Below are 27,243 nucleotides of genomic sequence, written 5' to 3' on the forward strand. Positions count from 1 at the left end.
GGTTCTCAGCCAACACAAATTACAGGGACATAGTCAATAACATCAAAAACTGTCTAAAGTATTACTTTTTGCAGTCCTTGTCATTGAAATATGGTATTTTTAACCCTATTTATTTTTACTTTATATTTTCTTGCCCAACTTGTTCTCTGCACATGATATATGATTTCCAGGTCATACTTTGTTGTCATTTTTCAAGTAATTCTCAGTTTTCTGAAAGATTTGTGCTGCTTGTTAATCTCCCAGTAGTGGGATTCATGTGGATAATTTTTTAAACAGCAAAAACAGTTGCCATAGTAATGATGCTTCTTCACAATGCCTGTGGATTCAGAAATACTGGCAATACCAATTTTCTGAAGTTTTGTGGTTAGGATTTTAATTAGTACAAGAAGCTGCATGGGGTGTAGGACTCTGCCAGGTATACAAATGACTCTTCCCCAAGTTTAAGGATAATGATCTCAAAGAAGTGCAGTTCCTGTAGTAACTGAGCTGTTTGTACACGACCTATGTAATGGTAGCCCTCCAGTCAAAGGTTAATATCTATCCTGAGGCACACACACACACAGCTCCTACTGGGTCCAATGAATCAAAGAGGAACGTTTCTCTCAAATTATTTCTCACAGGTAACTGCTTTGAGTAGGTCATCATAATCACCTTTTTCACATTTGAGGCTCATTAGCATTAAGTACTAGGAAAATACACAGCACCGGAGGAAAAAAATCCTTGAAAAACTCCTGTGCCCTTGAAGGTTCTTGAAACTTTTTTTTTTTTTTTTTTTTTTTTTTTTTTTTTACTGAGGGCAAGTAATTCAAACTGTATGAATTGTGCCATCTTTTCTAAGCAAATCCAGGTGAAGACAGAAATAGCCTTATGATTTTAGTAGTAATGATTTGGTCCTAGCAATTTACATACAATTATTGAGTTTAATTCAAAATATTTTCTTGTTTTATAGAAGCAGATCCAGAATTATCAACTCCAAATATGCAATAAGAAACAAAACAAAGAAGAGCTAATTACCTATACCCAGCCCAAAAGTGGAAAGGATGATTTGATTATTGAAAAGCTAAAGGCAATTGTGAATGAAATAGCAAGAAACAAGAATAAACTGGTAGAGGAAAATATGAAACTCCATGAGGATCTAAAAATGTACCAAAATCAATGCCAGGTAGTAATGTTTTTTTATGATGACTGTGGAATTAATGTTGGAAAATCAAGATGAGATGCCTACATAAATATACAGTAGGTGTATTCTGTGCATGAACACAGAATAATCTGGGAGCAGTATGGGTTGGTTTTTTTTAGCAAAACAGAAATAAGTTTGAATAGTAGCAGTATATTTTTTCTCTTGTCTGTGTATCTAGGGTTTTATAACTCTTCTATATCCATAGCATCTACATGAACTTCCCCTAGTTTGGTTCCTTGTATATAAATGACTTCTGTGAAATTTCTTTATCTGATTTACACTTTGTTCATTGTGCCATATAGCTAGTAAATAAGTATATACAAACATGTATGGTGTATTTTGTTTGTTTTGAAAGGAGATTATGCAGTCAATTTTGAAAAATTTTTAAGTTTCTGGCTATTGTAAATAACCATCAGTTTTTGTCCCTGGTTCGCTGTTTTTCAGTGTAGCACTGACCATTTGCTCCTCTTCTTTTGGTCATGGTATATGAGTTTTGACAAGATTGAGATAATACAAGATCTTTACAACCTTTTTTATTATCTGTGTTTGAAACATATCAGGAATGAGATTCTTGTTGATGGTTTTTTCTGGTGACATATACCAGTTATCTTTTTGCTTATTTATTTAAGCACTTCTAGGTTCAGTAATATACTGAATGGTTTATAGTAACTTCAAGTCTTTTTGGAGAAAAATTTGTTTCTGTTTACAGATAGTCTTGCAGAGTGCTAACAGCATATGCAATATACTTCATAGGAAATAGCATATATGTGGCAGAGGTTAATTTCAGTATGTGTTGTCAGGTATTGTTAGAAGAGCCAAGTTTATACACGCCATTTGCACATTAGTTCACTGTCTTTTGCCTGTATACAAGTTATCAGTGTGCAAGCAAAACTTCTGTTTTGGGGCCTGTTAAAAAGGCTGCCATCAAAAGCAGTGGGACTAGAATATGCAGTGGAACCAATCATGGCAGTCGGAGCAAGTGGATACAAGCTGTATGACAGAGAGATTGTGCTGTCACCTTAGAGAAAATCTTCAAGCAGGAAGAATTTTGGAATCATGTATTCAGGAGAATACAGGAGCTGTAGGAAGCTTGAAGACACTTTAAGTAGAAGTGGAGCTGGATGTACATAACAGTGTCATCTGAAGGGCAGAAAGTTGCGGAATAACTGTGTTGGTGGTGTGGAATGCTGTTGTGTTAGTTAGAAAAGCTGCATTTGGAAATAGCTGCATAAGGGAAACACTGATGTCAATGTTTGGTGAAAAGGGGTAGCTCAAGGAAAATATTTTTTTAGGAATGTCTGTATGAGAAAAGAAGAAAGTACAAGGCCTGTTGTCAGCCAGAAAAAGTAAGCAGGTTTGCTTGAAGGAGAATTAGGTGGAGGATAGTTGGACATGATATGGGTAAAGAAGGAAGGAGTAGGTGGGTATCTTGGTGTGGAGAACTCTGTTGGCAATGAAAGCAAGAATTGTTGTGCCTCGTATATTCCTTTATGCCTATGATCATTTCAGTGTGCTTCTAATTATTTCACTTACACTATTAATTAGCAAATAAAAAAGTGAAATGAATGGAAGAGCAGTTTGTTGACTTTACAGAAAATGCAAAGTTTAAAAGATCTAAATGGAGACTGCAGTCTATTTCTCTACCATGTGAATTATCTGACAAACTTATCTGCAGCCATAACATGAGAGGTAACCTGAAAACATCACACAAGGGGCTTGGTTCTTGAAAAGTCAGCATTAGGTCAGCTACTGGATACTAATTTATGTAAAAATACACCATATAATTGTATTTCAAAGGTTGAGTAGTGTATTGGGTTAGTGTTAGGAAGTTTTTGGCAATGGGGGCACTCAAGGGATGGCCTCTGTGAGAAGGTACTGGAAGCTTCCCCCATGTCTGACAGAGCCAATGCCAGCCAGTTCCATGATGGGCCCACTGCTAGGCAAGGCTAAGTGTGATGGTGACACACACAGCTGTGATGGTGACACCTTGGGGTTAATGTATTTAACAGGAGGGGGGGGGGAAAAAGCCCTGTGCAGTGGGGAGAGAAGAGTGAGAACATGTCACAGGTACAGCCCTGCAAACACCAAGGTCAGTGCAGAAGGAGGGGCAGGAGGTCTCCAGGCACCAGGGCTGAGATTTCCCCTGCAGCCCATGGAGGACCATGGTGGAGCAGAGCTCCACCTGCAGCTCCTGAAGGGACCCACTCCAGAGCAGGAGGATGTCTGAAGGAGGCTGTGGGAAGCCTATGCTGGAAGCAAGCTCATGGCAAGACCTGTGGCCCTGTGGAGGGGGGAGCCCACGCTGGGGCAGGTTTGCTGGCAGGACTTGTGACCCCACTGGGGACCCACACTGGAGCAGCCTTTCCTGAAGGACTGCACTCCATAGAATGAAGCCACGCTGGAGGAGGTAATGAAGAACTTCAGCCTATGGGAAGGAGTCGCCATGAGTAAGTTCATGGAGGACCATCTTCCTTGGAGGGGACCTACACTGGAGCTGGGGAAGAGTGTGATGAGCCCAGCCGAGAAGGAAGGAGCATTAGAGACAAGGTGTGATGAACTGGCTGCAGCCCCCATTCCTCATACCCCTACAGCACTGCAGGGGAGGAGGTAGAGAACTGAGGAGTGAAGTTGAGCCTGGGAAGAAAGGAGGCATGAGGAGAAGGTGTTCTAAGATTTAGTTTTTATTTCTCATTAACCTGGTCTAATTTGATTAGCAATGAGTTAATTTCTGTGAGGTGAGTCTGTTCTGCCCTTGGCAGTAACTGGTGAGTGATCTCTCTCTGTCATTGTTTCCAGAAAAAAACAAAGAGCATTTCTCTTGTTTCTCTGCCCTGTCCAGCTGGGAAAGGCAGTGACAGTGTGGCTGTGGTGGATATCTGGCATCCACTCAGGGTCAACCCACCACAAACAGCTTTGAGTAGAATTAGAACAAGACCTAATCAGGAAATTTTTTGGACTTTGTTTTGATTGGCAAGCTAGTAGAAGCAAAACCAAGAAAGAAAGAAAGAAAGAAAGAAAGAAAGAAAGAAAGAAAGAAAGAAAGAAAAGATTTAATGATTTTTTCAACTTGAAATAGACTCTTTATATGAGATATTTTCTAAACAAATCCTAAAGTTTTCTGCTTCAAAATTGATTTTCATGTTAACCAGATGCAATAGATATTTTCTGAAATAATAAGTGATGCATATCTAATTTTTTAAAATGATATCTGAAACTGTGAAACTCTTGACCTGAAGTTCTGTTTCAATTATATTGCAGCTGCTGCTGTGGCTGCTGTTGTTCCTGTTACTATTTTAATTCACAAGAAAATACAATTTATGTAAATATGTGTGCTGACTGCAGTCTATCACAGAAAATATGATTTCTGCCACACAATTGTGCGGAATTCATTTCCTTTATCCACCCAGAATGAAGTCAAAGGAGTAACCATCACCCAAGTTCATATGTTATAAAACATTTGTGGCTCTTTCTTGAATGTTGAAGTCATGAAGATGAGAATAAGCAAGTCTTAGCAACAACTTTAACAGTTTATTAAGCTTTATTTCACTTGAATAGACCCAGAATTGCATTTTGGTGTTTAAAAAAGCTCTCTTGTTCTTCATGTAACAAAGGATAAGATGATGAGTCCACATATGCAGCCTCCCACTAAAAAAAAAACCAAAAAAAAAAGCAAAAGCACTTCATATCTGTCTTCAGCAACCCTTTCAGCCAGAGGAAGACAACAGGCTTCTTGGGAGGAGGGTCATTCTCATAGGAGCCTCCAAGGGAAATAAACCTTTGAAGTTCCTTCTTGCAGTGCCGTTTCTGGAATCCAGTTCTCTTTTCAAATTTTAAAGGTTTTATTTTTGCTCTTAAAGATGGAAGCTACATTCAAATAAAATAAAGAAATAATGAAAAATGTAAATGCTTTTAGTGTAATAGTTTGAAAGTTAAAGGATCAATATCCTTGGAAAAATATTATTTTTTTTTAATCTGAAACATGCTTTTGGATCTTAGGTGAGAAGCAATTCATATTCTCTGGATATTGCAAGCACTGATTGTTATTGTTACTTTTGTTATTTGTGGGTTCTATTTCCAATTTCATATTTAATATGTTTTCAGTATATTTTTGTGAAATTCTGGTATTTTTTTGGAATTCATGTTTTATCATGCCAAATGTAATATGTGTCTTCAGGTTGTCTAACACACTATCAATCAGAAATAAAAGATAAAACAGAATAAGGTTCGTCAAGTCCCTAAGAAATGTCTTTTTGATTGTTTGAAAATTTTGTGATGTTCATTTAAATAAGCAATTAACTCCATGCAGATGGAACTGGTTTTTAAGAAGATTTGTGCAGCCTTGTAGTTTCTAAAGTTTATAAATTTGGAAATGAAGAATGGAAGCCACTTATGGCACCAGTTCTGGCATGTGAAACATGTTCCAGGATGCAGAACCTGCTAAAACAAGCAAGCTATATAATCTAGATGCATTTAGTACAATAAAGAACTTCTGAATTATGTTTCCTATGATAATTTCAGAGGCAGATACATTGGAACATTGCAAGGGCTAAAGAATATTCAGAATCTGATTTTTAGATGAGAGGAACTGACATGGAAGAAATATGTTTTTCAGAAATTAAAATTATGTATGTACAGGTATTGAATATGATGTGTTAAAAATCAGCATTTTAAGCTGTCTAGTTTTATTTAATTGTTTGTGCATTTGCTTGTTTCTTTAGAACATGGAGGCAGACATCTCAGACATGAGAAATGAGCTTCAGTCAAGGGATGGTCTCTGGAGAAGGATACAACTGGAATGCCAAAAGTTGTATACAGAATTATTGAAAATCAAAGAGTATAAAGATATGCAGGAAATTCAAATAAAGTATGGATGGTGAAGACCTATTTAAATTAACAAGTAGTTCTGAGCTAATATTTTTTTCTTACATTTATTGTAAATTAAGTTTGCTTGAAAAGATACTCTGGATTCAAATGTCAGCTTCTAAATTTTAGACTGGATATTTTCATTGAAAATAATATCAGACAATTTCAGGCAATAGATGCAGGCTCTGTTAAAAGGCTTTAATGATGGCTAGATTTTTACAAATCAATACATTTCAGATATTTCTACCTATATCTTTACAGTCTTTCATTTTCTCAGCATTAAAACACTTGGAAACAATGTAACTAGGATTCTCCCTAACCTCCTTTGAATAAAATCATCATGGTTTTATGGCTTATCTAATCTGTAGCCATTTCAAATTATGAAATACCAGTCTATAAGAGCTTTCAGGAGTCTTTCTGCACATGGCTGTATTGTCCTTGATTCCTAGACATCTCCCAAAATCCAGCCTGATTTAGGCCAAATGTTGGTTATGTTTGGGGGTATTTTTTCATCAGCAAGCAGGTGTTCTACAGTTTTACACTGTGGAAAGGATTCTACAAGGTAAACAGTACTGAATGTTCTGGTTGTTTCATTTTTTGTTTATTTCTTACTTAAAGGCATCAATCGTCTCGTGTTCAGCTTACTGAGCAACTAGAAAATAAAAACCCTGAGTTATTGCTATTTGCAGAAAGTCAAGAACACCAAGAAGAAGAGCTGAACAAGGTATTTTATATCATTTCCAGATCTTAACTGCAGTATAGGATTTTTAAGAAAGAGTACTGACCTAGGGTATGTGCATGTACTGTAGAGAGCAGGAGGATGCATTGTAGGTTCAGAAGAGCATAAAGTTTTTCATAGGAAAATTATTCCCTATATGGTTGCATTTAGTTGTGTAGCTGTAAAACTGACATTCTGATTCTTTGCCTACCTACTTCACTGAAATAATGGAAGAGAGCATGACTACACATTATTGTGGTTCAGATAACACCATGCAACTAAGAAAGCCTCCAAAGCTCTGATCAATTGGTAACTCACACAAGGCTGAGCTTAACCCAGTACCTGCTGCACTGTCTAGGGCAGAGCTCTCTGGTTGGAACTACACATCACATTGCATTGCACATTTCAGAAGTGCTGAAGTGAGCAAGCAGCAGTGGCATGGCACTGTGGAACGGTGTATGGCTTGGCAGGCTGAAATACTTTGGAAGTAGAGGATGCTCAGAACTGTCTTGCAAGCATGTTGTGGTTTTGCCAAGTAGCAATGTAAGCAAAATCACAGAATTGTTAGGTTGGAAGGGTCCAGTCACTCTGCCACCTAGAGCAGGTTAAAGGAGTGCTTGCCAAGTGGGTTTTGAATGTCTCTGTTTGCATGCATCTGACTTGGATTCATCAATTTTGGCGTTACAGTCTTGATCTAGCTCTTAGGTTTTTGCATTTATGTCTATTTCTTTATAATTCTAATATTTCTGTGTTGTTTGCATAAATAGAAATGGAATGCCATTTGTTACTCATTGTCTGTAGTACTGCAAAAAGTTGGTAAAATGGCTTCAAAGGTTGTTATGCTGGGTTTTGTTGTTCTGTTTCTTATACAATAAAAAATCTGTCAGTACTAAATTTTTGGTTATAGTAGAAAGATTAGGAAAACAATTTTTTCTGTTGATACTTTGCAGAACTCTGCAGAAGAGGTATTGATGAAAGTTTGACCTTAAATTTTTTAATGTAATGACAGGAAAAATTCTCATTAAATGATTTTCCATATATACCTTTTATTTCTAAAATAGTTTCGTATTAAAGAACCTCTAGATTGGTTTATTTATATTGCTCCTAAGTTAATTTAAGCTTCATCAAACTTTTTTTTTAAAGCTGTATAGTGCAGTATAAATAAATCATAGTTAAATTTATTGTTGAATAGATATTTCCTTGGATATTCTTTACCATGAATTCTAATTCTCTATATGATTTTTATTGCTTTCTTTTAAAAGGTTAATTGAAATGTATTGTACTTTGTTCATTTCTAGTATTACATAGGCAAACAAAAATACAAGAGAGGTCAAAAAGTATGTAAAAATAAACAAAGCTCTGTACACTGACTTCCAAAGACATTTTATTTTAGAATTTCAGAATCTCTGGTTCAGTTAGAAGAGTTGGTGTCTTGGAAGCAACAGCAGAAAAAGTCACTGATAAGTAGCAAGTGATGCAATCGTATTTACTGCACAGCATTTTTTCTTTTTGAAATGTATTTGCTACAGATAAGAAACCATATTTATCGAGAGGAGCAGTCCCATTGGTCTGAGCAGGAAAGAATGAAGACAGAAATCTCTGACCTGACAGAGGAGCTTCATCAGAAAGAGATCACTATAGCAACTATCATGGAGAAAGCTAGTCTTCTGGAAAGACAGTTAAAAATGGAGTTAGAGACAAAACACAAATTGTTAACAAAACAGCAGGTATGCAAGTAGGCAAAAGCAGCCCACATCATTTTACTTCACTACTGATAATGACATTCCTTATCTGTAGAAAAAAAGACATCACATTTCTTCCTGTAGTTTTTATCAGTGGTGCTGTAATATCTGTGAAGTATTACAAAAGCAGCCAAATTGATACTGGAACAAGAAATCACCAGTAAATGTCAACTGCACCTCTAAATAGAAATTCATTCTGACCATCACATCTAGTTATCATTTTAACATGCAAAAGATCTTGAAAACTTCCAGTTTGTGGTTATTACAAATGCTTTAAGTTTCTAAATTTTCAGTGTTTTCCAAAGCTTTTTGAAGAATGGTACAAATCTGCATAGAAAATTCTAGTAATTTTATAGCTGGAAATGTAAGATACCAGTGGGGATTTCAATCGCAAATTTATGTTAAAAAAAAATTGCCAGCTTCATTACTTAGTTTGTAAAACAAAAGAACCATCATATTTAGAGGTTTCTTGGTATCTCTGTGTTTTCTGAGAGGGTCACAACATGTGGAAAACTGTAATTGAAGGAATACTTTACTTTTGACAATAGTAAAGTTAGTGTTTGGGGAATATGAGAGATATCTCCTGCTGTGTGGTGCTCTTTACCAAGTATTTCCATATCACTAAATGAATAGATATAATTTCTAGATGTCATTAATAGGATTTAATCTAATTTCAGTGGCCTGTAAAATCTGTCCTCTTTCTATGTAGTAACTGCATGTGAACTTGTTTTCCTAAGTCATTACTTCTTTCAAATCAGTAAATAAATTCAGAGGCATTGTATTTATATATCTTTTATAGATTATTTAATATCTTCTTCCTACTTTGGTATTGCTATATTTAAAAATATTATAGTAAGTTTTGCAGTTACTAATGTACATTTTGTAAAATTAAGCTTAAATGTATCTATACTCAGTGTTATTTCAGTTGAGAGTAAGATTCTGGTATTTAACTAAGAACTTAATCTTTTCCTAGTTGTTGGAATTCCATTACCAAGTTATCAAATCTGAAAACACACATCTCAAAGAAATGGTGGAAAACCAGGAGTGTGAAAGTTGCATGGTAACTTTTTTAACCTATGAAGTATGCATAGTATGCAAGAATAGTTACTTATATTTATTGTAAATGTAGATTAAGATCATGGCAGAAATTGAGATTTCTAGCTTTCATAAATTAAATAAATAAAAATAAGGCGTACAACATAATCAAAACCAAGTGGTTCACACACAGCCTGAAGATGAGTATAGCTAAGAGTAATTTTTACCTTGATTGTATTAAACTACAAGTAAGATAAATTTTTCAGTAACTGTCTAGACACTGAACAATTTCTGGGAGCTTACTTTTTTTTGTAAGTGATATCACTTATTTAAGTTTAAACAGTCTTCATTCTCACAGACAAAAATATGCCCCTTTTTAATATCTTACCCCTTTGTTCACATGGTATTTAAATAGCAGTGTAAAAAACTGACACATTTTGCTCCCACCCAGCTTATTTTCAGAGTTTAGTATTTATATCTCTCCAAACAGCGGAGCCTTAAAATTTGATTGATAAAAAGTGTGCCATAAGATTATCTAGAACTATGGTTTATGTAGGTATAATAAATCGTATATATGCTGTTTTCCACAAAAAGCTTCGAAACATCTCCTGCTTGCAGAACATCTGCAGTTACTGTATCACTGAAAAAAATCCCACTGGAATGTTGTTTGGAAATACTGATGTAAATACATTTTGGGGGGATTTGTAGCCTGTGAATTGTCATGAAAGAATGTTACATTTATCCACACCCTTAAAACAGCATGGATGTCCATCAGTGACGTCTTACCTACACACGCATGTACACTATTATGGATATCTGTGTGTGTATATTTGATATATTATTCTGGAAGCATAGATGGATGTGTGTATGCATGTCTAACTCTTCTCTGCAGTGACACTTTTCTTGAAGATTGAGAAGAGCGGTCTGACAAGGGTCTTTGGAGACATCCCATGTTTGTTATATTTTAACAGTAAAATCCAGTTACTACATATACCAAGGTCAATACATGTTTCAGTAGATTTGTGGACTTCAGAAGTCTTTGCTTCTTCACTAATGTATTGTGAGGATCTAAACATTAGAGATTGTGATATATTTGATATTAAGATTCCAGGGATTGGCGAGATTTTATGAACATATTTGTGCTGTACAGTGGAGCACTACACAGACCTCTGAGACCAGTGCCAGCCTAAGTCAGTGTGGTGTAATGCATCATCAGGCAGGGTTACTTTCAGGGTTTGGATTTCAAAAGCAATGTAGCTAGGCCAGCTCAGTTTTGGGGTTCATGCCATTATAACTTTACTGCTGATTCTAGAGCTATTAGTGGTAGGATGACTTAATGCTCTCCTTCTCCCTCGGTTCTTACACTCCTCCCACATGTGAGATGTAGCTGAGCCCCTGCTCTTCCATAGTTGTACAAAATATTAAATTTTATTATACCTTCTGGCATTTCCATGCCATCTTCACTCATAAATTCACCCTAAAACTGAGGAAGGCGAGGTTCACAGGAAGAGAAGGTATCAAATCGGTGCAAGGAATAGACAAGCTTTCAAAAGCACAGTTGTGCCAGCAGTGTACAAAGAACCAAATCTGTAATGAGTTCCTGAGTTCCAAGAGAATAAGGTAAATCTAGGAATATATGAAAGCACAACTTAATGAAATGCAAAGGGTTTTAGTCTTTTGTCTGTAATCTGATAAACCTTTTGAAAATTTCCTGGTGATGACAGTATACTGTTATTGCAAATATATTACACAATGCAGTGCAGTACACTGCAGAGAGATAGTTCCAAAATAGCTGGCTCAGGTGTGCAGCACAGGCTTCATGGAATAAGTGATAGAAAAAAAGGAACAGAGTATCCTGGCTAGACAACTTGCAGAGCTAATCTCTGTCGTCCCTTCTTGATATCCTAGTGGATGGGGCTCTTTAGCCCCTGATCACAGTGCACCTGTGGCTTGCACTTTCAGTATTTTGCCTTGCACACCGTGTGGGCTAACCCAGCTGAGAAGCAGGGTTTAGTGACAGAGAGGACTGTGCTGATATGGCTTTACTCACTGCTTCTGAAACTGAAGGTGACTGTCTCAACAAACATATTAAACTGTGCCTGTACACATACTCTGTATCTAGTGTAGTAATGAACTCCTATAATTTTGCTTGTTATTTTTGGAGGAATTGTTACTGGAGGGAGCAATACAGTCTGCAGCTATAGCTATTATGGTTGCTTTTATGCCATCAGTTTTACAAAGCAAGTGATAAATTTACAACAATAATATTTGGAATGCGTGTTTGCTGAGAAATTTTAATTTGTTTTATTGTGATATAGAGGCTGTTATCCCTTCTTTTCCATTTATCTACTGTGATTTTTTTTTTTCTGGAGGCAATTCTCTTGGTTTGCCCTAAATGTTGCATGATTATATATGGTAGCTAGGTCTTTTCTTTAGCATAGAACATTGTTTTGTGTTTGCTTGTTAAAAATATACCCATTTACTGTGGAAAAAATAACTACTTAATGATGGTATTATCTCCTTTCACAGTGTATAGATTTATGTAACAAAGAACATGGAAATTTCACAGCTTCTGTTCACAAAATGAAACATGAGAATTTAAGACTACAAAATAGCCTTGTTAAACCACAAAATGACACAGAAACATCGATACTGGTTCGCACGGATGCATATAGAGAAACAGAGCACAGCTGCCAAACCCATTCAAAGATGCAAGAAAAGGAAGAGAGGTAATAATCTAGATTGTACACATTTATGAAACTTCTTGTAAGTGTTTTGGAAGGTCTGACTAGGCCAAACTGTCAAGTTTTCTGCTATTTCTGTTCATTCAGAACTCCCACCAATATAAATATCAGACCTAATTAGTATATTTGTAAGGACTTCCTACATTTTTCTGGATGGCTAATGGAAATTGGCAATAAATAAAGCCCCAGAAATGTTTAATATCTGTTTTAGTATTTAGCACATGAAATGTGCTGCTCAAGCTATTCATAGTTGCAGGTTTTGCAAGATAGAGCAGACTGTATTTTTACTACCAAATAAAAACAAGACAAGGAAAGGCTAGAGAAATCAACATGAGAGGTAAACTTCTCAACAGGAGGTTTTCTTAATAAGCAGTTTGAACTATAGGCCCTGCTGAAAAGCTTTGTGTCCTCCAGTTTCATTTGCTGGAAGTTTCATTAAATGTATTTTAATGCCTTGTCTGGTTTCAGTGTTCTTGGGTGACCTGATTTTTAAGAGAAACATAATTTCAGATGCCCTGAGTAAGTCATTACTACAATAAACTCCTTTTTAGGGAAAAATAATGAGACTTGAGAATATTCAGACTCATAGAAAGCAATGTAGTGATGACTTTCTTCTTATTTCCCTGTATTCAGTGAGCCATTGAATTACCTTCAAACATATTATAATCATAGCATTGAAATTAAAAAAAAAAAAAGAAAGAAAATAAACACGCTGCTAAACAGTATTTCACAGTACAGGAAAATAAAATTAATAGGAAGCTAAATGTATTGATTATTTGTAATAAAGAACTGACATGATAGCATTAACAGGAAATAGTTCTGTGAAGTTGAAATAGTTGGAGCCAAAATTGAACACGTTAAGATTTCAAACTCATATATTTAGGTTTTGGCAAAATTTAAAAATATTTTCTTTCTGCAAAACAGAGCAGCATCCCAGTAAATGTAGCTCCATTTTTTGCCTAAAATCTCTTTTTAAAGAGTGTTGTTTTGTATTGGAGATAGCATTCATGTGTATATAAAAAAATAGATATATGTATTTTTATATATATGCATATACATAATGGATGAATATATATATACACACAGATACACCTATCTTTGGAAGTGGCAGGTATGGCTAATTTCCTATGAAGTTTGAAATTATGTTGAAGATGTTGCTGAAACAAATACTTGTAAATCAAGATACAGATTATTCTGCACCAGTAGGTCTCATAACTTCACAAAATTGATCAGTGCCATTTTTGCTCATGCTTCAACTCCTCTAAAGTGAAGAAAAAATAATATTTTTTTCCATTTTCTCAGGATTTACACTTGCTGTACATAAGAGACTGTGAAATTTAATTTATGAGAACATAAATATTTGATACAATAGAATTATGCATGTAATTTGCAGGACTGTGATTTCATAGCTGTTGGAAGATCAATCAAAACTGTGAGAGAGACACCTGTGAGAGTTGACCTTTCTCATAATAGAAATCTCAGCCAGACTACTGAACACAGTATAAATTATTATTATTATTGCAGTTAATATGATGAAACAGATATATTGAACCTAGATTTAGGGGTCTAAATAATTCATTAGAATTCCTAAATGTAAAGCTATTCAGATAAATAAATACACAGATTTTAAAGCATGCAAATTTGACGTGTACTGTGTATGCACATCACCTAGCCAGTGTTTTTATGAGTGGGCCCTCTCTCTACTATCAGTTATCTGTTCCCAAGCAGGAAACTACTTCAGGATTTTTCCAGAAAACTAAAATTAAATTTTCAACCAGCAGATCAACTAGGAAATTGATGTTGGTTAAGTTAAAATCTGGGGTATGTTTATTTTATTCTGAGCATAAACCCTGTTATTTCCAGTTTAATTTGCAGTTCTGTTTCCATGGCAATTATGGCACTGGAGAAAGGTCATAAAAGACTTTTTTATATCATAAAAAATTAGATAGCATGGTGTTTGTGCAAGTGATGGGTGTATATTCTACAATATTTTTCAGTTGTGTCTCTCAGTCAGTACTGGAATTCTGGGCACAGGCACCATCATGTCATAGAGAGGAGACCTCTAGAGAAAACACAGGAAATTGCAGGAAGTTATACTGGCAATCCAAAAAGCAGCACGATTTCTTCTTTATTTCAGTATACAGTGAATTTCTAAATATTACAAAGTAAGATATGCAGAAATAGCAGCTTTTTGTTAAAAAAGGACTGTGCCCACATTCTACCTATAACCACCTTAATTAATTATTGTTTTCTTATGTAATTATCTTACTTCTTATTGACATTTATATAAGCTTTCCCCACTCTCAAGGTTTCAGTCCTTTACTTAGACCTTGACTATATGCAGTTGATTTAAATTTGAGCATGGTCTTAGAGGACTCTCTGATGTAGAGATCAGAGATCTGATCTGCTCAGCTTGTTTCTTCCAAAATTGAAACATGCCTGTGATTTCCAAAATGAAAAGCTATTTATTTACCACGAAAATATGCACAAAATAGGTAACTGATCAAGCCAAAGTGCACTTTCATCATGTGGGGAAAGTGAAAGGTAAATTCTAAGACTTAATGCCTGCTAAGGTAGCTGGGGATTGCTGAATGGTTGTTTGTTTGCAGTGAGTATCTGTGTTCAGGAGGTTTTTGGAGATCATACAACTCTTAGTCACACCACTGTATCAGTTACTGCAATAGATAAAGTGAAGCAGTGAACACAATTCTTCAGGAAAAGGCTTTTTATCCATTTTAAAATCAAGCTAGCTGTTATACTTGCCAGGCAAAAGCAACAACACAAATTCTTGAAGACATTCTGGCCATTAAAGATCTGTAGTTTTCTTTCTCAAGACTGGTTATGTTAACCAGCAAAGCTGAGTGAAGAATTTGGGGATTTTGCATCACTGAAGTCATTGACCACACAGGGACCAGGCAGATTTTAAGTATGAGTCAGGAAAAATAGATCCTGTTTAAATTCCCTTTGTGAGAACACTGTTCTTTCACTGCTTGTCCCCCATGTCACCATGTCAACAGTGATATTATTTGTGTGGCATGTGTACATGTTAAATACTCTATGACTAATCCCACCTAAAGCATAAGTTGTTCAGCTGCAGTAATAGTGTATTTGCATTGGTAGTGTTAACAAATGGACAGCTTTTCACAAATTTGCAGATTGCATTTAAAGTAGATCTATGTTCTTAGATACTGGTTTGCACACGAACTGATACAAGTTTAGACCACAACTGTGGAAACCATCCAAAGTAAAGGCCTAGTATCCCTATCAAAGCACCTCAATGTAGGTGTTAGGTTTTTCCAAAATACCAAGCAGCCCCAGCAATCCTATGGATTACACTAGAAATGGGAGAATGGGAGTTCCTTTTAAAAAAATCAGTCCCACTTTTTTTTTGCAGTATCTGGTTTTATTATCTAAAGGCTACCGTAACCCATGTCAAGTAGGCACTCAAGTCTGAAAATTCTTAGAGGAATTATAACACAACAGTAATAATTTTTATTAAATACATAAAGAAGCAGTTCTGGAGGAAAAAAAGAACACAGATCACATAGACTTTACTGTGGGTTTAGAGAGAAAATTACTTCCAAAAAGGTCAGTGCACAAGATTTAAAAAAAAAACCAAAAACCTGTGATTTTATTATTCATGCCATCTATTTTCAGTTGTGGCAGGCTTTTTTTCACTGTGCCCTTCATCCAAACCATTGATGGAATGGACTTTAAAATAGGGAGAAAAATAAAAAAGTATTCTCCTGTGCCCAAAGAGCAGAGTGTATTTATGTAAAGAAAAGCATGAATGAAAGGAGAAAACTCTGAGTCCATAAAGGTAAACATTTTAGGTGATTTAGAAAACTGGAAGGTTTGGTGAATAGTCTAAGAAAGTTATCATGTATATCTGAGGATGTTATCATGTATAATAATACTATTATTATTAGAGTTAAAGTAAAATTATAGTAACAAATAATAATACAGTATCATGCTTATAATTTGCTTTGCTGTAGCATTCAGATTATCTTAATCACAGCTTCTTTTATAATCAGAGAAAAAAAATATGTTCTTCATTAGTTCATTAGAACTGAGTTGTTCCGCACAGTCCATGTGCTGAATACTCAGTTTCCTGCTTTAGGGCTGTTGTGATTTAACCTGGCAGGTAAACAGCGCACAGTCACTTGCTCACTCCCCCACTCACAAGAAAATAATTGGAATTTAAAAAAAAGTAACATTCATGTGTTGAAATATGGTTTAATAGGACATAAAAAGAAGGTAATAGTAATGATAAAAATGACAATAATAATAATAATAATAATAATAATAATGCTATAATTATAATATATTAAACAAGTGATGCCAAGTGATAACAGTGCAGTTGCTCACCACCTGTCATGTGATGCCCAGGCAACCTTCTCCCAGCTTTTTATTGCTGGTCATGCTCCCATATGGTCTGGAATATCCCTGTGGTCAGCAGGAATCACCTGTCCCAGCGGTGTGCCCTCCTGACTCCTTGTGCACCCCCAGCCTCCTCTCTGGTGAGTGGGATGAGGAGCAGAAGAGGCCTTGGCCCTGTGTAAGCTCTGCTCAGCAGTGACTAAAACATCCCTGTGTTACCAACACTGTTTCCAGCACAAATCCAAAACAGCCCCATACAAACTACTGTGAAGAAAATCAACTCTGTCCCTTTGAAAACCAGCAGAAGGGCTTCTGTAAAAGCAGGTGCATCAAGGCTCCACAGCCACTGTCTCCCAAGACCAAATATTTAATTAAGATTAGAAAATGATGGTGTGATCTTTCTGCAGAAAACACTGTCTTTTCCCTGCACTTGGCGAGTTCTTTTTATTTGAAAAGAAAAAAAAAGTACTGAATAGCACTGCATACTCTTTAATATTTATTAAATTATATTTTAGTGGCAGAGAACATGCTCTTGAAAAGCTTTTGTAGCTGCATTTCAAATTACTAGAGTGTTTTAGGATGTTTGCAATGATAGAATCTGTTCAAACTGCTATCATGTTTTAGTAGTTACCTCCCAAGATTAAAATTTCAACATAAGCACATACCTCAATACAATGGAAATTTTTATCTCAGCTAGAAATACTGTAACATGAAATTAATAGAATCTAAAATAAGGTTTTTTGCATGTTTGGTATATAATACAAGGAATGATGCAATTGAAAATGAGTGTAATTTTGCAGACATCTGGGAAAGTGAGTTTCAAAATTGTCTGCTTTTATCAATACAGTATGAGAATTGTTCAGTACACTATTTTGGGAATGGGAGGAAAATGGCTTTCTTTTTTTTTTAAGTTGCTGTTAACCCTGATAGTTTTTGCTTTACAGAAATACAAATGATTAGAAATATGTACTTGCACATCAATTCTGATCACTGAGATACAAGAGTTTTGGAAAATCATAATAATATGCTTAAAATTATTTTTTAAGCCTGAAGATGTCATTTATTGTTACAAAAGCATGTTATTGTACATTTTTTAGAGAGTGCATTTTAAAAATGTAATAATTTTTTAATATCAATCTCCAAAGTATTACCATTAAATCAGTGGCAAAACTATCATTGCAGTAAAAATGCAGAATTAAAGATTCCTGTACTATTTTTGTTTAAGCATTTATTCTAGATTCTAGCCACTTGAACACAGTTGTTTAAGATACTATTAGATCAAAATTGACTAATGATCCAATCACTAATAATAGGTTTTTTCTCTCCTCTTGCATTTTCACATTTCATTTCCTCTATTTGTGTGGCTGAATTCACTCTGGTTCCTAGACACGGCCAATGAGTGCTTTCATAGCTTTTCCCACTGAAAAAAGGAATGGCAGCCATTAGCAAAGGATAGGTAACAAACATTTAAGGAGTACTGGCATCTTCAATATCTGAGGGGAGTTTGTGTTTTAGCTCGTTCTGCCACAGTTATACCAACCAAGGCAAGGTTCCTCAACCTAAGCTCCAGTGAAAGGGCTTAAATCAGGGTGGTTTAATTCACAGCTAAAGCAGACACAGAAAGCACACTGAGAGTTTTAAAGTAACCTAGGTGGGAATTGCTAAATTGCTGCAATTTGGTAATGCTGAATCTTATAACTTCATGCATGAAGCAGTTTGAACAGCTAAGCAATCAAAACTGTGTAAACAAGTAAAATGAAAAAGCCTTGGCTTTGCTGTGATAGCTTAAGAGTTTTAACTGGGCTTCATATGTAGGTTTTGTTTTTTTTCTTTTAGATCCTTCCAAAATGAAGATTCATGGGAAGTGGAATGTCAACAGACTGCTATGCTCACGGCTGGTGGATACCACAGAAACTGCAGTCCCGCTTTGTATGGCCAAGGCAATATCACTGGTTCAAAAAGTGATAGCACTTTATCTTCTCATCCACTTCACAGAGGCCATGAAAAGAAAATAGATTATAAATCACCATTACCACCAGCGGGGTATCCTTTGGGCCTGCCTGGGCCATTTCCTGAAGTGGGCAGAACATGCAGCTTTCAGAGCACTGCTTACAATGCAGAAGAAATCAAATTATCGGTAAGTAACTATTTTCCTATTACACGTATGTTCTCAAAAATCCATCTGTGGACCAAATGCAGCCTTGGAGGAGCCAAAAATTAGATCACTCTTGTTGTCATTATTATTTATACAGTGCCAGCCCAGCAAAAATAGAAATACCTTATCCTAACAGAAATGCTGTTTTTCTGGAGATTAGACATCCCCTACTGAGCCATACCTCTGTTCTAATAACAGTGGTGATAATTACCTGCCATTATGTGACTGTGAGAAAGATTTCTACATTTTATTGACTTCTATATTGGGGCACTTTGCTTTGCATTGCCTATATAAGAGCACTCTGCTTCAAGTGTATTTCCATAATACCTGCAAACTTACTGCCTTAAGTGCTGTTAGACAAATCAAGTTCCTATTTGATCTACTTCTTTGATTGATGGATGAAATCAGAAAAATCATAGCAACTATTTTCCATATGTTAGCTATTGTATTTGAAAAGAAACAGAAATTATAAGTGTTGTGATCCTTATTTTTCTTGAAGTGAAAGAATAATAGGACAGCATTCTTAATTTTTGTCTTCATAGTCTGGATATTATCATCCTCCATGACAAGTGGAACAAATCCCACTTTGTCTAGGACAACTTAAGAAAATATTTCCATAATTATGTGGCTTTAGAGCAACCTTTAAATTTGAGATTTTTCATCTTCCTTAGTATCTTCTTCCTTAGGCCTCCACTACAGGCCACTGTTGTTTTGCACTTGACAATTAGCACTTTCCTGACCTCAAACCATGAAACCATACCATCAGTAAGCAGTGAGACTAATAATGTCAGTGAGGAATGAACTACAGGACTTCCTCTGTCCAGCTGTGATACATGGATCTTTGTAACCAGGAGATTCCCAGCTGCAGGGCTCTGGCTGAACATATAGAGGCAGAAGAGGGAAGGCTTCAGCATTTACTAGGGGCGTTGACAGGCAGTAGTACTCGTGGTTGTTGTACCCCGGTTCTGCTGTCCACTTCAGAAACAGATGCACAATCTTTGCTATCACAGATGTGTCTGCTGCAGGGCTATCTCCATAGTCCAGAATCTCACTGTTGATAGGAGGAACCATAATGATGGTGTGCTTGGGAAGCAGGGATTGCAGTGCAGCCTTTCACTGACTGTGTTCCCATCAGCTTTGTCCTCGTCAGTAGTCTGAGAACAGTGACGTCCATGTAGTCCCAGGTGCTTGATCTCACTTCCATTTTATATTCTTATGTTTCACAGGAACTTAGAGTAAACACCTTTTGGTTTCTTATGGCTTGAGACTTTTCCTCTTTAAACTGCTAATCATGAAAATAATCATTTGGACTTTTCCAGATAAGTCTGAAAACACCAGTTCTCTCTTCTGTCAGAAGTGTCAGACAAAGACACCAAATCACAAAGCTTCTGTTTCCAGACAGCCTAGGAAAAATGTCCTTTCTGAGACACTTCTGTAAACTGCAGGGAAACTATTTCCCAGCTGGCACTCAGGCCAGGGTCAATGCCAAGGCTTTCCAGCTGGCGTGTGGGCAAACGCAGAACAAAAATATTAAGCAAGAGATATTTCTCATGCAGAGTCTAGGTCCAAATCAGTGGCATTGAAGCAGGTACAAGTTCAGACCACTGAAATTAAATCATCACTCAGGCTGACATTGGATACCACAGTTTTAGTGCAGAAATCATTCAACAGTCTGTTACTCCAGAGTTCTGTGTTCAAATGTAAAGCTGTTCCATGGAGGAGGAGGAGGGAAGAAGATACAGAATATGTTAAACCAGAGTTCTTTGACAGAGTTCTGAGGTCTTCAGGGGCATAGAACCATAGAACACAGGGACAGGACCGATGTGAAATCTCCAGTATGTTCAAAACTTCAGAAACTCTTATAAGGCACTAGTTTTCTGAAGAATATTTGTAGCACGATTTGAAAACATCAAATTTCCGGGTGATATGCTGATACCTACCAAAATAACTCTCTTGGTGTTGAGGGAAGAGAGAAAATAGTCTGCAGGGCTTTAGACAGTGACTTACATCTCTCCTCCTGCAAAAGAATCTTCAGAGAAAGATTAATAAACGTTCCACTGGAACCTCTGCCCTTTCACATTCTTACATAGAGGTGACATGTATAGAAAGAGTCATTCTTGCCTTACAATAAACTAGAAAGCTCAGCTGGAATTCACTGGAAATTCCTATAACCCCAAAAATTCTTGTTTCATGGGTTTCCAGATCTAGGGAAATACTTTTTCCTTGAAACAGTACTTTAAGCTGTGCTCTCTTTCTGAAATGAAAAACTTCAGAAAATGATTGGTTGATCTTTTAGTCATAAATAGTTTCTCAAGTTTCTCTTCAGATGACAGACAGTTGTTCTGGCTTTAAGGTTTGGAAATACAAGACTAAAGCTGTAATAATTAAAATTTAAATTAGGCATTAGGAAATTTTCTAACATTAGTATAGGAACTTGCTTAATAAATGGATTGCAATGGAAAGTTGTGGAAATTCTACCACTGGACATCATAGGCATTATTTTGACAGTTTTGATCCTACCCCGAGGCATGCTATAGTCCATGCCTCTCACTCCTAGGTATTACTATTTCCTAGCTACGTAGACCCTCTAAAAATCTTCCTATGTCACTCAGCAATTTTCTAGGTGTCTCAAACTTAATTTTCATATGTGAGCAGAAGCACGTTTAAGACAGCACCTCCTGCCTAAGAAGTATTGCAGTGTAGGGTTAGAAGAAACTGCTCCCCAGACATCCCAAATTTAGTCACTATGAGACTAAAATCAGCCAGACCAATTTCTACTCTTGGTATTACATAATATTTCCTGGAAAGTAGAAGCATCTCTTTGAGAGAGCTAGCTTCCTGAAGGGCTCCTCCCCAGCAATCTAGAATGTATTCTTAACCACTTTGGGTAGTTTTTATTTAAGGAGAAGACATACTTAGCACATATTTCATCTATAGAAATATGCATCTCTGTCAGGTGCATTCCTTCATTTCCAGCAAATGATGAGGCAGAAAGGTGTTTCTCATTACTGGTGTACACCAAAGAAATATGAGATCAGCTGGCACTGTAGAAATGAAAAAATAGAGTCCTTCTTGCCTTATTACCCAAACAAGTTAGATGGAAAGCTTATGATGAACCCATCCCTATCCAGTTACAGTTAGAAAACCAAAAGACATAAAAGCAGAAATATCTGAGAAAAAGAAATTCAAAACCAAGGACCATGAATCTTATCTGAGACATTAAATCACTTTCTTTGTGGTTTTTCTTCCTCAGAGGCCAAAAGTAAAGACAATAAAGAACATAATGAAAGAACATACCAGAGGCTTGGAACACAAAATGCTGCTAACAAGGAATGTTGTCTTTTAGACTTGCTTAGATAAAACCTCCTCTCAAAGTGCATGAAAAACAATGCATTAGGGACCTATCTAAAATCATAGTCTTTGATGTTAACCCTCGGGTAAGGAGCTGTGGGGAGCCATGACCTGCTTATTCTAAGTGATAAACATTCTTCTCTCAACTCTGAGGAAATTCAGAAATGTCTCATTCAGAGTTTACAGTGTATTTCAAGAAGAAACACATCAAAGTGCCAGTTGAAGCAAAAGACACTCAACAGTTTGGGAAGACAGCTTTATTGTGAGGCCAGTCTGTTTCCAATGAGAAGTCAGTAATACTAAACGTTGTTATCTTGAATCTCTGAGAATCCTTTCTATTTTGATGTAAAGTTTCTGAGACTGGCACCTGTGTAAATCTGCAGTCCATAAGGAAGAGTCTAACATGACAGTTTTCTCTAGGTGATGACATCTATTAAATTTGTATTTCAGATTCAGATTTTCCCAGTTTCTCATGCTTCTCACTGAAAGTGTTTTATTTGCTCAGCATTGAATTAATGATTTCGTTTCTGGTATGAAAGGGAAACACGTAGTGATTCTTTAAGTAAAGCCTCCAAATTCAATGTATTCTTCATAATACAAAAGCCTTCTTCAAATAATTTAAAATAGTACTAACAATTCTGTCACTGAATCTTGACATCACAAGGAGATGTATTTGTGACCTAGCCCATGAAGGAATAAATGGCATGTAGCCATGGCATTCAGAATGTCAGGAAAAACTCCTCATATGGGAACACTGATCGTTTATGAATGGGAAATCATGCACGTGTTTAGGAAGAAAATCAAAGACAGGTGATGTCCCTCCATTTTCTTAAACTTTAGAGGATTGGTGTTCTTTTTTATTCTTGCTATTGAGACAGGGGTGTTAAGGTAAGAAGTGATCCAATGCTTTTAGGTTTCTAATTCATACATGTCAAATTAAGTCACTTTATCTTGCCCATAATTTAAAACATTCATTTGGTGGAGGGATTGAGAAAAGGAAGATTATGCTTTTTCTGTGAATTTCATTTTAGGAGCCCTATACATCAGGAAGCCTCTGTCACTCAAGAAGGATGGTATTAAACTCAGAATTTATTTCCAGCTATCACTCACTTCTCTACTTTGAAAAGAAAAGGGGTTTCCTATAGGAAGTCTCTAAATTTCATCTCAGAGTCTGCTGCAAAGAGTTTGAATGGATTGGTGCTTTAGAGCATTTTTCTAATCAGTATCTTTTAGCCTTAAAAGCTGCTAAAGAGCAGTTTTCAATGAAGTTGAAAACAAGGTCCAAATCTGTCTCTAGTTGCTGTGGAAATAGGGAATACCCCACTCTGATACAGTGGAGCCTGGAGCAAAAATTTATGGATATAATACAATTGGCCTTCTCCGCAGACCATCTGAATATTTGAATTCCTATTTGATGTGCTAACACATAAACTTCAAGCATTTTTAAATTTTAGAAAAAACCCTGGAAATTCTAGACTAATAACTTAATTAGTAACGAAAACTATTAAAGATGTGGTTTAACTAAGATTAAAGATGTCAATAATTTTTCCCAATATATGATAATATAAAAATAGAAGATTACCTCTCTTTTTATATTAAAGCCCCTATACTAAGTTTTTTCCTCAGTCAAATCTTAAAAATTCATGTCATAAAATTGCATTTATCTCTACAAAAAAAGCATTGAATGTATTTAAACAGGCATAGTATCATCAGTAAAAGAAAAATTATTTCATATTTCTGTTGATAAAGATATTCCAATGAATGCATCTTAGGTATTAGCAAGAAAATTAACAGAAATTGGTGCTTAAAAATTTAGAACTTGTTCCAGCAAAGATTCACACAAATCCTTTGCTTTATACAACTCTGCATCCCATGACAACCATCTAAAGGCTGATTATTGGTATGGTTTGTGTCTGAGTCTACTAAATGCTCATTAAATGGAAAGAAGATTTTTTTCAGTGAATTACTTGCAGTGAACAAAAATTTAGTACATTCTCCAGAATGTCAGGACTTGGAGTTAATGGTACTGAAATGAGCACAAGTTTTCTTCCTTTCCTCAGAAAGCACCATACCACAGAAGCAGAGAGCTAAAATTACAGGAGACAATCAGCAGTATCCAACATAATTATACTCTGTCATTCCAAAAAAAGATTATTGTCCTCTGCCTTCGTCTACATTACACAAATAACTAACATAACCTGTAGTTGATAGATTTTGGAGGTTCTGCAGCAGCTTAATTCTGTCTAGTGGGATATTTAAATTTTTAATGGCCAAGCTACATCCTAATGCTATGGATATCAGAGATAATCAAACACGATGTTCAGTTCATGTCATTTAGGCACATGGATGCCTTTAAAAATGGATGCCTTTAAAAATGGATGCCTTTAAAAATGGTGCTTTCTTGAAGCAGTGTAAAGCATTATAGTGTCATTAGCTGCTGTAGGTCAAGATGTTTTTCACATCTAGAATTTGATAATGCAAACACATTGTAGTACTTGCTGGTTTTTCCTAACCATGATTTTCTATTCATTGCTCAGTCTCCCCCTGAGATGTCCTTCTTTGCAACAACAGAAAAGTTCCTTCAAGAGGAAGAGAAACACGCAAGAGAATTTGAAGAACATTTAAATTCACACCTTGAAGAGCTGCAAAGATATTCTGAAAATACTATTAAAAAATATGCCAGGATGCAGCAAAGCAGACATACTTAAGTCAGTCACACAATTAAGAAAAGCAAACCAAGTGATTACCCATGAGTTTCTCAGAACTAAAATCTGTAACTAGCTGCTTAATGTATTTAGGCGCATTGCCAATAGCATGTATTTGTAACACCAAGTTTTCAAGAAAATCATCATTCTCCTACAGATTTAAGTATATTGTAACTTGACTATCTGACAAAATAAACTCTGAACATATTCTAAAATATACAGGTGGGTTTTGCACAGTTAAACTGTGTGCAGCAGAGACCCTGTTGCAGCACTGTAAATTAAGATACTTAATATTCTGTAATGTACAGAGGACTAATAAATTGAATTATTCCCTTGAAATTGGAATCATCTAAGAGAAATTCTCTAGATTGTACAGAAAAATAATAAAGGCCTTTAACCATGTGTCAGCTCCTGGCATGAAAAGCTTATCTATGCTCTGGTGATTCTTGGCTGCCCTGGGCCTCTGGAAATGCTGCTCCGTGAGAAGAACATTAAAAGACCAAGCACATGTTTTGAAGCCACCCATATTTCCCCTTTCACCAGACCTATAGACTTCACCAGGGGCAGAACCTGATCTCAGGCACTCTACAATTTTTAAAATCTGTGTTTAAAAGTTCCTGTTTTGGATTGAAGTTTTGTTACTATGTTGGCTCGTTGTTTAATTGTATTGGAACAGTGAGGAAAAACTTACTTCAGACAACGTGTGATCAGTCTTAGGTAAGGCTCTAAATTCTTTACATTTTCCTACACCATAGGACAACATTATATAACCAAGCAGAGTTAATTCAACTACATGTGCCGAAAATCTGCATAATATTGAGATTCCTTTTATTTGCAATTCACACTGAATTCTATTGCTGTGCAAGCGAAACAGAAATTACAGACACTGTTGATGAACCACCAATTTCAGTGAATGAGATACTGAAGAACTGCTTTCCACCATATACTGTTGCCAACTTCCTGGGAAAATCTGGATAAAAATAATACCAGGCTGTCAAACTGCTCCAGTTTGTGAGTAAAAGAAGTCTCATTAATATTCAGGACCATGGCTAAAATGTAAATTGTTTTTCGATGCTATATTTCCACTAAGACAAAATACACTACATCATACTTACACAAAATACCAAGATTTTAAACACCAGTTTGGCTCAGCTTGCAGTAAAATGAGCAATGAAGATGAGGACATCAAAGAACCTTTTACAGGAAAATTCAGGAAAATTACTAGACTCAGCTGGAGGAGCAAGGACTGAATAAAAAGATGATGGAAGGACATCTGAATAAACTAAATATATACATACCATCAGCTTAGGGGGAGATGCAGTCTTAAAAGAATTAATGAAGAAATTCAGAAACCTCTGAAAATAAAGCTGAATTTTAAGCTGGGAAAGATCTGTATAAGCAAGAAGACAGCAAAATACTGCCTTTCAGAAGAGCAAAATAAATAGCCAGTTAGCCAGTCTTTTGCCTCTCAGATTCAAACATACAAGATGACAGTCTGCTCCAGATCTTTAAAGAAATGTATGTGTCTGCCTCCTGTTCAGACATGAGGACACCACTCAAGGTATAGATCTGTGAGATGATGCAGAATGAGTGAACAAAATCATAAAAAAATGGGTAGGATGTTTGTTTTTTTGGTTTTTTTGGTTTTTTTTCCTAAAGCTTTTTAAGATCTGGGCAAGCTACTAATTTTGGCTAATAAAATACCAGAGTTAGTTTCAGCCTGGCTTTTGTGCAATGCCACATAATAAACTGCCTGTGAGGAGCACTGAAAACTGTGAAGTACCTGTATCTGAACAGCCTACTTGTTACTGTTATTGCCTGCTCAGAGAGCATTGTGCCACAAATGTGCTGAGATGTGATGGGTCAAGGGTGCCATTTTTTAAATACCTTCTGACCAGAAAGGTTGTCCTTCTCTTTCTCAATCAAACAGCAAAAGTTGCTCATCTGACAATCCCCTATTTAAATGAGCCCGTTGCTACCATAGTATAGCTGGAGCCACGCCACTGGTTTGAATACTTCAGTTGCATTAAAAGGCAGAAGCTCAGCTGAACAGATGAGAGGCTTCTGAAGGAAGATACATCTTCCTGATGTTATCATGCCAGAAAAACTTTTCAAAGAATGGAGATCAGAACTAATAAAGACTGAGATATTACTCATTTCTGGGCAGGGGTTGGACATGGATGTATATTGTTAAAAAAGGAATAATCAGAAGGGTCCAAGGCTATAAATTCCTCAAAACACCAATAAAACTGGAAAAAAAAATATTAATCATTGGGCTCATTTGACAGGACAAGGTGCAATCTTCGGGAGCTGCATATTGCCCAAAAATACAGAAAATGTCTTTTCTACTTTTTGAATGGCAAGGCAATG

General features: G+C 36.1%; 1 protein-coding gene across 1 annotated transcript in view; it reads left to right on the forward strand.

Annotated features, from left to right (window-relative positions):
* The window catches only part of DEUP1 (deuterosome assembly protein 1), a 41,411-nt gene extending 16,535 nt beyond the window's left edge, over nt 1-24,876 (forward strand). Inside the window, exons 8-15 of the mRNA XM_041417053.1 lie at nt 950-1,162; nt 5,899-6,044; nt 6,662-6,767; nt 8,291-8,488; nt 9,477-9,563; nt 12,068-12,267; nt 18,499-18,799; nt 24,706-24,876. Coding sequence (XP_041272987.1) covers nt 950-1,162; nt 5,899-6,044; nt 6,662-6,767; nt 8,291-8,488; nt 9,477-9,563; nt 12,068-12,267; nt 18,499-18,799; nt 24,706-24,876 — 1,422 coding nt within the window. The remainder of the gene's footprint in view (nt 1-949; nt 1,163-5,898; nt 6,045-6,661; nt 6,768-8,290; nt 8,489-9,476; nt 9,564-12,067; nt 12,268-18,498; nt 18,800-24,705) is intronic.
* The last annotated feature ends 2,367 nt before the right edge of the window (nt 24,877-27,243 follow it).

The sequence above is a fragment of the Onychostruthus taczanowskii genome, unplaced genomic scaffold (assembly GCF_017590055.1).
Source record: "Onychostruthus taczanowskii isolate IOZ18803 unplaced genomic scaffold, ASM1759005v1 scaffold54, whole genome shotgun sequence".
Taxonomy (NCBI): domain Eukaryota; kingdom Metazoa; phylum Chordata; class Aves; order Passeriformes; family Passeridae; genus Onychostruthus; species Onychostruthus taczanowskii.